The sequence below is a fragment of the Eutrigla gurnardus genome (genome assembly GCF_963514095.1).
Source record: "Eutrigla gurnardus genome assembly, chromosome: 17".
Lineage (NCBI taxonomy): Eukaryota > Metazoa > Chordata > Actinopteri > Perciformes > Triglidae > Eutrigla > Eutrigla gurnardus.
This window is the reverse complement of record NC_139928.1, coordinates 12,165,361-12,177,263: the sequence shown is the minus strand read 5'-3', so window position 1 is coordinate 12,177,263 and position 11,903 is coordinate 12,165,361. Positions and strand designations below refer to the sequence as shown.

General features: G+C 41.6%; 2 protein-coding genes across 4 annotated transcripts in view; both read right to left on the bottom strand.

Annotated features, from left to right (window-relative positions):
• Window positions 1-386: 386 nt before the first annotated feature.
• LOC311027967 (uncharacterized protein) lies at window positions 387-9,668 on the bottom strand. Of its 3 annotated transcripts, none has more exons than XM_084032188.1 (13): window positions 9,309-9,668; window positions 9,065-9,133; window positions 6,634-6,658; window positions 4,130-4,216; window positions 3,912-4,051; window positions 3,686-3,805; window positions 3,541-3,598; window positions 2,415-3,339; window positions 2,170-2,290; window positions 1,962-2,027; window positions 1,758-1,859; window positions 996-1,245; window positions 387-836 (listed from the first exon to the last, which is right to left on the bottom strand). In XM_084032188.1, exons 1-13 carry the CDS (start codon window positions 9,360-9,362, stop codon window positions 580-582), a joined length of 2,274 nt encoding a protein of 757 aa, XP_083888314.1. In that variant the 5' UTR covers window positions 9,363-9,668; the 3' UTR covers window positions 387-579. The 3 variants fall into 3 exon arrangements, with proteins under 3 accessions (XP_083888314.1, XP_083888315.1, XP_083888316.1); XM_084032189.1 differs by having other exon boundaries at window positions 2,415-3,330; XM_084032190.1 differs by lacking the exon at window positions 6,634-6,658.
• A 144-nt stretch (window positions 9,669-9,812) lies between these two features.
• The window catches only part of LOC311028273 (regulation of nuclear pre-mRNA domain-containing protein 1A-like), a 9,303-nt gene continuing 7,212 nt past the window's right edge, over window positions 9,813-11,903 (bottom strand). Inside the window, exon 7 of the mRNA XM_084032716.1 lies at window positions 9,813-10,812. Coding sequence (XP_083888842.1) covers window positions 10,714-10,812 — 99 coding nt within the window. The 3' untranslated portion in view covers window positions 9,813-10,713. The remainder of the gene's footprint in view (window positions 10,813-11,903) is intronic.

The following is an 11,903-nucleotide window of genomic DNA, read 5'->3' as shown; positions in this document are numbered from 1 at the left end:
ACACGAACGTGATGACGTGTTCGTTACGTTCCCCGAGCGACAGCGTCAGTCACCTACCGCTCTTGCTTAAATTAGCGCAATTGACAGGGTTATATGGGCTATATTGATGTCAAGTCCCAACGCATAATTCGTTCCAGTAAAATATAAATGAAAGAATAAAAGCAATAAAATACATTGACACAAATTTTAATGTGAGCACATTTAGTTTTCATTAAACTGCTACATTCTACCACCTAATTCACAAATGTCTGCAGTAGTAGTCTAAAAACACCAGTTAGCTTCAGTTATATCAAGATTACATGTGCTGTTCATATCGCATTAACAATAGTATTACTTTCTGGTGGTTACAACAGTCATATAAAGAAATCAAATATGTGACAGCCGCAGTAGACTAATATTTTAATGTTTACATGGACACCTAGACTCAAGAAACAAATTCACAAATGTCTAAAGCAAAAACATAAAAAAAATAATAAAAACACTTACATACAAAAAGAAAAGGAAGGGTATTCCATATCAAATTATATTTTCAAAAGTACCCCATTGAAATATGGATGGTTTACAGAACTTCTATGTAAATTATTTCCGTGCCACAAGTTCCAGGAGGGTGGAGGTGATTTTGTCCAAGTTGCTGGATCGCCAAGAATCCCTGTCCATCCTGAGTCCTCGTTCCATGTGGAGCGGAGGTGCAGAAGAGTGGGAGTCCATAAACTCCTCAGCCGCATTTGGGTAGTTCCGAGGGTGCATTGGTTCTTGAAATCTCTCAGAATAATGTGCAGGCTCATCTTGATGGGCAGCAAGTTGTGTCCGAGACATCCTGGACCTCCCAAAAACCTCTGAAAGAAAAGCAATGGGAAAAGAACATGAGAGGAAGTGTTTACATCAACCTATTTTGACAGTTGGAACCTGAAAACAGCTTATTGATAAACAGAAAATGGCACAAATATGAGACAACAGATTTGATCTGACTCAGTAATGCCTGGTATGAGGTATACCTTCATAACGGCTCCTGCTTGACTGTCTGGGCTCCCCAGGATGTTGGTATTCTTGGAGCTGCTCGTCAGGTATATGCTCACGCTGCCGCCAGCCTGCTCCTCTGTAATCCTCTTTAAGGTCTTTGAGGTCTTCTGGGCGTCGAAGGTCTGAATCTTCTCTGCGGGTGTTGACATACTGGTGTCTTGGGGACAGCTCTGGGTTTAAGCCATTGTAGTCTTTGGGAATGGCTACTCGGCCGTAGCTATTTTGCTAGAGCAACAAAAACAAGTTTCTTTAAAAAGGTATGATATGCAACAATTTCCTACAAAACTGCTGTGTGCAAGACTCTTCTGGGCATCAACAAAGAGCATTTGGATCCCACGGCTGTAGAACAGGATTGGTATTGTGCTTCAAAAACATTCATTCATTTTATTCAGCCTGAATGATGATGATGATGGATGATAATCTGCCCATGCACTCATAGCTCTGAGCACTAATAATAGCCATGTTCTTGTTTCCATTAATAATGATATACTTCAAATTCTAATGATAATTTTGGGGGAGTGGCTTTGGCAGGAGGCCTGAAGAGTAACTGGAGCTAATGCAGCCAGCTACTTGTATTGGAAAAAAGGTGTCAATACTGGATCATTTTTAAAAATCTAGCATACTCTCATTTCTCAACATTACCAACCCAAGCTTGAATTCATTTCTAGTGCTTTGCAGGCAGATAATTAACTGCATGTTCAGTTACAAAGACAGACCCTATGCAGGGTGACACATACCACAGCTTTCTCCGATTTTTTGGTCTTGAATTCTTTCAGAAGATTGCAAAGTTTGTTCTTCAGGAAGTCAGCTTCTTCTGCATTTTCAATTTCAACGTTTTTCTGGCAGGAAAAGGACACAGTTAAGATGCCCCCGTCAATGAATGGCCGCACAACAAACACATCACTGCTACGCGTGTCGCAAATGCAAATCCACAATCTTACCAGCATGTCAAAGACATCCCTCGACTCGGAATCTTCTCTTTGGTTGCCATCAGTACGATACACGCTCTAAAACAAAACACAACAGGCATGACATCACTACAGCAGTTACAATACATAAGTATGTACTTTTCCTCGATTTTTTTTAGGAGTATGCCATATTGGCAGGTTGCTAGTTAATCACAACACATTGCATAATTGTATTCACTACCTGAGATTCTACATAGAAGTCAGGATGTTGTGTTCCATGGATTTCAGGTCTCAATTGTACATTTACTGATGGAGGACGACCACCAAATTTTGGACATGGAGGTCCATACTCATCACTGAACCTTAAAGCAGAAATGAAACGCGTCCAAAAACAAATACGTATGAAGATGAAAACACAAAAAAAGATATCAGTCAGCGAGTTTCATGAATTTTTATAGATAAACGAACAGGTCCATTTTCACTCACATCTCCTTTGTCGTCTCCACCTCCTCTGCAGTGGCATCAGAGAAGCGACTCTTTCTTTTTCTTTTACCGTGTACCTCCTCATTAGCGGACCCTTTCAGGAAAAGCCTGAACGGCTCTGGGATGTCAGACATTGTAGTTTCCGCTCGTCGCTGGGAGGTCGGGGGTCCTGTTCTGCTCGGTCCACTGTTGGTAACTGGCTCCTCTTGATGTGGTCCTCTCATTTCATTATAATATTCTCTGACGATATTAAACAAATGGCTTTCACGTGACTGGTCACTCTCCATAGAGGTGGGAACGCTCCTCCTTTGGCCTTCTGATTCACTCGATCCCTGTCTGTCTGCTCTATTCACGTCATGTCTGCCGGATTCCCTGTCCATGGACCACCGCTGTTCGTTTCTTTTCGGGTACACCGGCTGCGAGGGCTGGTACTCACCAGAACAAACCTGGCCACGCCTCCTCACTTCCTTGCTGTAGAACTCCTTCAGTTGATCTTTTTCTGGGTAGGGCTTTCCGTAAGGAGCCTCTTCTGGGTAATACTCCACGTGCTTGGCCTGGCCATGAGGCATTTCGTCCCTTGAATCATACCTGGGATCATCACCTGATGATCCTTGTGGCTCATCAAAATATTCCTCTTCATACGTATCCTTACGATAATGAGGGTCCATACACTCTCGTCTGTGCATACCACTCTCCCTGTAATCTGCACTCTGCAGCTCCTCTTCCCCTACGTCACGGCGGAGAGTGTCCTCCTGTTGGTACCTCGGTCCATCTCTGTTTGAAACGTAAGGGTCTTCTGGATGGAACGGTTGTGTAGGAAACCTCCCAGTGTGAATACCCATGAGGTCTGGCAGGTGTGAAGGCACGTCTCGTTGGGTCAAACTATGAGAAGTGTACCGGCCCCGATTTGGCTTCTGCCCTGGGGCAACTAGGGAACAAAAGTAAACGTAGAGTTCAAATAAAAATACTTCATACAATATTGCTTATATTAGTAATTGTTTTGTATGTATCACATAATATTCTCCGAAAAGTTTGCGTGTTTACACACAAGAACAAAGAAAATGATTATATGCAACCATGCCGATATCTTATCCAATGTCTATTGCTACACAGAATTCACAGTATGTACCTCTTGAGACGTTTAATTTGCCTTCTATCCCCTTTTTCGCCATGAGCTGAAACACAGACTAGTAAACACAAACAACACGTGTTACCCTTGAATGATTAGGATTTTAAAATAACACTTCATAATGGTGTAATGTGGTGTTTCTCACCCCTGGAGTTCCTCGTCCATCCTGTCTCTCTATTATCTCTGCTCTGGCTCGTATGATCTTTCCTCCATGGGTTATTATGGACTGTTTATTCCAGGTCACCAAATCTGGCCGTTTCAGTTCCTACATAAACACAAAAGTATGATTCTTACTTTGTTTCTCCTTCTTTATTAAAATGCAGAAGCAGACTCTCAAAAGCTTCCACTGGAGGTTTCTGAAAATGCTTTACCACATATTTCTGCCGGTGTTTACGTCCAATCACATGATGGACCATTTCCGGTAGGTTTGCCTTCTGATGACATAGCTTACAGTTGTATCTGGGGCCTAACAGTGGGTCGTTATTAGGCAATTCCTCCAAATAATTCAAACCTAAGGAATAAGCAGGGGGAAAAAAGTTAAATAGGGACCAATTAACATGGAAAACATTTATTGTATAAAGTTATTCACCAATGATGGGCTCATCAAGCTTCATATAATCCAGATAGTGTAATATGTCCTCGAATACCGGTATGTTGTGACGTCTGACAGCAAGCCCTGAGAAACCCAAACACTGGTAGTTAGAAAAAGAAAACATTTCAAAAAAGGATTTTTAAAAATGTATAATAAACTATTTATGTAGTGGGAAAATGCATTCTGGGTTTTGTTTATCTTACATCATATCATTTGTGAGATGAAAAGTCGCTCACTCATTGCGGTTGAGATCTCAGCACAGAACAAGCACCAGTGCAATGTTACATCCTCTTTCATATTATTTTATTAATTTTAGATGTTGCAACTATACACTCACGGACTAGCTGCACATTACTAACCGGTTCAGCTTTTTCCAGACCACCGTGGGGTGGGGTTGATGAGGCCTAGTCACATGATTTGTTGAGAATTCAGTATTGAGTTTGCAAAAAGAATTGCCTCAACATAATACTATCTGCCTCAAGCCTCTGCAGCCAAAAGGGAATTCTCAACTTCACGTACCGACTTCAGAAATCTGACTGCAACAAATGAGTCACCAATCATGGCTTTAAGTATGATCTCTAACGTTTCACGTTTCAACCCTTGGGTTCCTCAAGCTCTGTTCCACTTACACCAGAAAGGAGGTCGTCTCTTTCAAACAAACATGGGGCAAAATCCTCTGCATCTTATGATTCTTTGGTGATGCTGCGTGAATTTCTTCGGGTACAGAAAGGTTGACCAAGGTGATTTTAACGATATAATCACATACTTTGCGAGATCGGCAATGGCATCCTGTGACATCTTAAGTACAAAAGCTGCTAAATGCTGATGTGACCTACATGACTTTCTACCAAAAGTAGAGGAAAATTATATTTTCCTACCAACCAAAAAAATCCCCCAAAATAGTCTCAAAAAGTGTATATTCACTTCTACAGCAAACATGGACGAGTCTTCTGGGAAACATCTTTGTGGCCGTTCCTTTTATACATGCAAGGAGCATGAACATAGCTTTTCTTCTCATGTTTTTGACATTGCTGTGCACATCGGCTTCTCTTCTCTGCGACCTTCAGCTACCCATCACACACCCATCGTGTGTGTTGACCCGCAGAGACGTTGGTGTGTGTTGGTGCACCCATTGATGCACCATCATCACAGTGACTTATGTAGCTGCAAAATTGGGCTACAGTAAGTTTTGGGGCCATGTCGGCATGGCTGGCAGGTGCCACCCAATTTCATGCACGTGTCACCCATTTGAATAATGGGTGAATGAGTGACATTTCTGTTGTCTCAAAGGACACCAGCAGAGGGCACACTGACTAACTTTAATGTTAAACTCTCCATTCTAATAATGAAATAGAGATCTATATATATTATTTCAAGAGCCAGCCAGCTGTGCTCCTGGACTCCAAACTAACAAACCAGGTCCCACCACAGAAGAAGTCTCTCCCCAGTCCAGCTCACAGCCTGCTGAGCCTGGCTCACATGCTATCCAAGTCCCTGATGCCATTGCACCAATGGCTGGATCCGGACCAAGTGGAATTTCTGTATCGTTCTCCTGCTGGTAAATGTGTGAGCCAGTCAGTCAGATTGAGGCAATCAGTGACTGATTTCTATACAGTTTTTACGCTTGTAATCCACCTTGTGTAGTTAACGTTTCACAATTTCTATGCAGTGAGGTTATGGAAGCCCAGTGCACGTTATGGGATTACAGCAGAAGACCCAAATAAAAATGCAAGTAGAAGAACGTTGTCTTTTCATCAGACAGACACTTTCTCCAGAGAGAAATCGCCTCACTGCTCAAGACGCGGTGGAATACCTGTCCTCCACAAACAGGCCATCCATGTAAACATTTGAACACACAATCATATTCAATCAGTTGCCGATTTCACTACCCAGAATATAGTTTTTTTTTTTACGAGACCTGCATTAGTCTGGCAATGACACGAGCCATTTTGACACTCTTCTCTCTGCAAAATAACTGTCCAACATGTATATGGACATTCATTACACTTGCAATCATCGAAGACCTTATTCCAAAACCATTGGCATTGATCTGCTCACTGGGAAGCTCTCCGTAAGATTTTTGAACCTGGCTACAGAACATTTTCCCAATTCAGCCACAAGAGCATTGGTGAGGTTGGGCGCTGATGTTGGGCGATAAGTCCTGGCTCACAGTCGGGGTTCCCATTCATCTGAAAGGTGTTCATTAGGGTGAGATCAGGGCTCTGTGCTCTTAAGTGGAACTTACGGGCCCCAGACACAAAAGCACACGTCAAGTTTTTATATCTGACTGTCAAGTGCTTGCACGCATCTTCAAAACAGGACAATACAGTCCAGAGGCTCACAGATCTAGTCTAAAATGCTGTTCATTACATCAAGGCAAGAAATCAAGGTGACGTGGATACCTTTGCATGTGGACTGAAATACCTGCCAGAATAGACAGCAAATACACTCAAGGCCAGAATAGAACAATATGACAATGGCTAAAGATTAAGTCTACTTACCTGAAGCAACAAGGGCATCCTCTTTCTGGCAGGAACGAAAGGAGAGCAATAACATTAAGTCAACGAGTTCAACGGGACACTGGTTCACCTCTGCTACAAACAGATAAAGGGTTATATCATGGAAACATACTTTTTAACATATAATCGTTGACCAAAACCACAGCTCCCTTGAGGAGCATTAAATGCAAGCCTACATATCTGCACCTGTTTTAAACATATTACAACTGCATAGTAAGCCGCCTTCCTGGGAGAAAGTTATATTAATCGTAATGTGAAAATCTGTATGCAGAGAAGGATCCAGTTTTCTTCCAACAAAAACCAAACAATGGACCAATGTTCAAGCAACTTTGGCTTACATGCATAAGTGATTGTGGATTGGGCAGTGAGTTCTGTCACAACGCAGCTGACCACACCAGTACGGTGTCTGAAAGAGGGTGACGTGGGGGTAGAATTTCACTCGTCTCATCCCACTCACACAAAAAAGTCCTGTCCCGTCCAAATCCCATGACGGAGCAAAAAAATCCTGTGTTTTTGTTGCATTGTATTTGTATTGTTTTTATGATTCCCGTCTTGCATGCTCCCGTTGGCTTTTTTCCCATCCAAGTCACACGAAGAATAGTGAAATTGACTGCCTTCCCGCAGGAATCCCATAGGAATGCCGTGACCCGCAGTTCCTGAAAAAATGTCAGTCTCTTGTCTGAATGCATCTCATGTAGACAGTAGACACTGGCGAAAGAATGAGGCTGCTGCCAAGCTGCTGTAGCTAGACAGCATGAATGATGAGTTAGCATCTGTAATGCTCAGTTGCTGAAGTATTATCCATGTTTATTATTGCCTTCGTCTTCCAGGCCCAACTTTTCAGCAACAGTGTGAAAGTATTAAGACTGAGGTTAGTTGTTGAACCTTCCCAACAACACAGGAACCTTCAGAGTATCTTGTAATTTGCTCCTTCACATGACATAAAACCATCTAATGCAAAAAATATGATGATATGTCCATGTACTTCGCCTGGGAATGCTGCAGCTGTTCGTCAATTGAAAGCAACAGCAGAATATTTCCAGAAAGTCTGAGCTGGAAAGTTTCTGGAAAGAGTTGGAAAACATATTTTCCATAGAAGGAAGATAAATATAATTGCCAGAAGATATTTGCATTCGAGTGCATGTGAGACAGAGAGACAAGCACATGCTCCATGTGACGCAACCAAATCCATCCATCAATCTACCGCTTATCCTGTATTTAGGGTAGCGGGGGGGTTGGAGCCGATCCCAGCTGTCATTGGGCGAAGGCGGGGTACACCCTGGACAGGTCGCCAGTCCATCGGAGGGCCAACATGTAGAGACAGACAACCATGCATGCTCACATTCACACCTACGGGCAATTTAGAGTCATCAATTAACCTATCCCCATCCTGCATGTCTTTGGACTGTGGGAGGAAGCCGGAGAACCCGGAGAGAACCCACGCTTACATAGGGAGAACATGCAAACTCCAAACAGAAGGAACCCGAACCCCGACCCGCGATTTGAACCCGGGACCCTCTCGCTGTGAGGTGACAGTGCTAGCCTGACGCAACCAAATGGGCAAGCTAATAAGTTTCTCACAAAATAATGATTCACAGAATGACTAAGATCTTTTCACCACAGCGCCCGACTCCATTGAAGTTAGACATTTTGTGATGCAAAGCAGTCACACAGCACGTTGTTCACAAACAGGAAACCTGCTGTTTTTTCCAAATAGTTGTGTCCATTACATTTGGCCATGTGACGAGTTGAGACAACATCAAGAAAATGCAGATGAAGTCGTAAAGGTCAGTCTGACCTAAACACGTTGCTTTCTCACGTGCAGTCGACAAAGACACTGCACGCCTCCAAAATGACCAGGACCGTCTTCATAATGGTCACAATGTTGGTAATCATTCCATTCCCATGGTTGCTTGTGGCAAAAGAAGTGACTGAACACTTAACAGTTATTCAGTCACGGTAGCCAGGAGCTTGAAGAAACTCCTGAAGAAATGTGGGACACCTTGCATGCCGTTGTCACCGACCTGGTACTTACCGTACCTCCTGATAATTTAACATTTAAGCAAGATGCCTGGTGTTTGGCTGGTTGAACAAGCCAGTGAGGTCACAGCATATTCAAGCAGACAATACATGAGAAATAAAAGACTGGAGAGGTCTGGAAAAAAATGTCCCGAGATGTTTGCTGACTTGGAAAGATATCAGTTAAATATCACTTTTGGACGCTCCTTGATTCCTGCAGTGGGTTTGTATCTTGGACCGTTAAAAGACCTGTTACTGAATAGAAAGAGTCCATAGCAAAACGTCACAGTTAAGTGCTTACTGACCATTAACGTATGAGTTTATCAAAATGTGTTTTAGCTACATGAGTATCACCAAAACGTTTACAAACGGCCCAGCAAATTGTGGCATTTACCTTTATATGTCCTGGTGTAGTCAGGTGTATCTTGTACAAGGTATCACCCCTTATGGATTTATCACAGACCTGGATTGAGAGAGAAATCATAAATCAATCAATATCACAGCTTCGTATGATGGTATTATATAGTCAGTTGCCTTTATATTAGATGCACAGAGCCTAACTAAATACAATATCAGAACAGTCTCTACAATAACCACCTAGTTGAAGCAACATCTCATTTAAAGTAACGTTAGCTTACCGTGCATTCAAGAAACGCAGCCTCTTCTTCGTATGGTGTTTCGAACTTGTCCATTGTTGCCAACAATGTTGGATGTTTGTTGGATTTTGTGATGCTGCTGCCTACTCTCGAAAACCGCTAGTAACGTTAGCTTAATTTAGCAAACGTTTAGCATAGTTAGCTAACGTCCGCGACAGAAAGCTAGCTAACGCTAACTACTAGCTCAAGGGGAATTACCTAGCAACGCCGCGCAGGGTTATATTCACAACATTAACGAATTATGGTTCGTCTGGTTTATATTGCATATATTATATGGTCTTCAGCTGCTTCTGTTAATACGCTCAACGAAATTTAAAAACATGACGATGGCTACTTCCTGTGTGTCTGTGCATACATCCCCGTGAGAAACACGAGCGAGGTCGTCTGTTCACGCCCCCTGCTGGCCGGGACCAACAAATGCAACCACATTAAATGCCATACGTACTGTACACTGCAGCAACGACTGCAAAGAAATTGTACATTTTTCAGTTTATTTGGTTCTAAGAAGAATATGCTTCATATGTACAAAAAACAAACAGCTTAAGTCCGGCTTTGGAAACGGGTGCGCCTATCAAGCTGTGTGAGGCATCTGCACAGCATTCAGTAGAGTTAAGGAAAACACCTACGAAGCATGTGTGGAACAGTAAACAAAACCCCATCGCTCATCATTTCAGTGTAGAGGGAGGTCCAAGCAACTATGAAGATGTAGAATACAGTAAGAGATCATTTGCCCAAATGACCATATCGCAAGCCGCGTTGACATGGCTACAAATCATAAGCACTTACAGGTATAACTCCCATCATATTTACATGCATCTTTGAATATGTACACTGACCCATGACTTGCAAAAGCCCTCTCACAAAGAGGCATAACGTAAATGATAATTACACATTTTGGTTTGCTTGCAGGGTCGTAGCTTACTGCTCAGCTTCAGAATATGGTTTCGTAATGGTTTCACAAGAGCACCATTATCTTCAGAGGCCATTAGTCACACTGCATCAAAACAACAATCTATAACCAAGAGTCAGACAGATGCATTTACAGATAGAGACTAGTAAAACAAATCCAAAACACTTACAAATATTATGAATGATCACACTGGGGAGGGCTATTCTCTGGTGTATTATCTTAAGTCATTATAAATACAAAAATATCACACCAGCATCACCCATGCCACTTTTAAAGGGGCGCAAAGTATGATGGGCCTGTGTCCTATGAGTATGGATCCTCATTCACAATGTACTGATAACAGCACAGAGACAAATTCACAGACACAAAAAGAAGACAACCAGTTAACAAAAATAAAAACCACGTGGAGGAATTATCCGTTAAAGACAGAATGAAAATGGCAGGTGACCACACAGGGGAAACCAGTTGAAACTAGAGTCATTTTGAGGAGTTGTAGAGTCCTCCTGGAAGATTGTTCAGACGCAAACGCAGCTCCTTCCTCACCTGGGTCACCCTCCCCAGTTTGCGTTTGTATTCCTGAAAAAGTCCACAGGAGAAAAGGTCCATCAGAGCTCAAATATCAGTGTATATATATATATAAGTACTTATATATAAATATGTGTTTCAACAGCAATCTTGGGAAAACAATTTGTGACAAGTAGACAGTTGTGAGCAAGGGATTGACATCGCATAATTAGAATTGGAATCATCACGATGAAAAATGTATTAAAATGGAAATAAGGTTATCTCATTGTGACAACTTTGTATTGCCGTGCATTACAGAACGTGGTGTTAATCAAAGATCTAACTAAAGTTAGACACAAATGTGGATTTCTGGCCAAATATATCAAATAATCAATAATATATCTAAGTGAAAACAACACCACCATCAATGAAAAGGGAGCATGTCAAATACAATTTGTGCTGTTAGGCTTGTAACCCATTTAACTCTTTAAAACAACTAAATGTATGATGAGATATTTTTTATTTATTTATTTTTAGTGTCACTACTTCTGCTCCAGCTTTATAACTAACTTCCTACATGGTTTACTTTCACTTCTATCTATGATACACATTAAACTGTCAACAAACAAAAGTAACTTTCTCCCTTCAGTGGTTTTTGAGAAGATATGAAGCAAAGAGGGTTCAAGTATTTAGGTCTATTTTACTCTTTGTACAAAAGATGATCAACAAGACTGCAGGTAAGTTATTATATTATATCCAAGTGGTCCATTGGACTAGAAGAAGTCATGTGTATATCATGTTTTACGCCTTAAAGACTCAGTAAGTTTTGTCACTCAAATGTTTCATCTTTGCTGCATGGATATACGTGCTTATGGTTTGTTTACAGCTGTTGTGTGTCAGTGTGTTGGGCAAGAAACACATTTCTTCACCAAATTAAGCGTGAATCAGACGAATGAAAAATTACACTTTTGTCTACACTAATATATAGAAATAATCCTGCTCTGCAACAAGATTCCTTATTAGTGTTGGTGTGACAACTTCTATTTTATCAAGCTGAATCTAACCTCGAGTGTGTAGCTATTATTAACTGTGTGTCAATACCACAACAAAATAAATACTGTCATTATAGGCCATCTTTGAAATTGAAAATGTATACAATGCAT

Excerpts from the sequence above, each read along its gene's own strand:
- LOC311027967 (XM_084032188.1), bottom strand. The coding sequence starts at position 9,362 with ATGGACAAGTTCGAAACACCATACGAAGAAGAGGCTGCGTTTCTTGAA. Across the intron at positions 4,217-6,633 it reads GGATGCCCTTGTTGCTTCAG|GGCTTGCTGTCAGACGTCAC; the intron begins GTAAGTAGACTT and ends TGGGTTTCTCAG. Across the intron at positions 3,806-3,911 it reads AACACCGGCAGAAATATGTG|GAACTGAAACGGCCAGATTT; the intron begins GTAAAGCATTTT and ends GTGTTTATGTAG.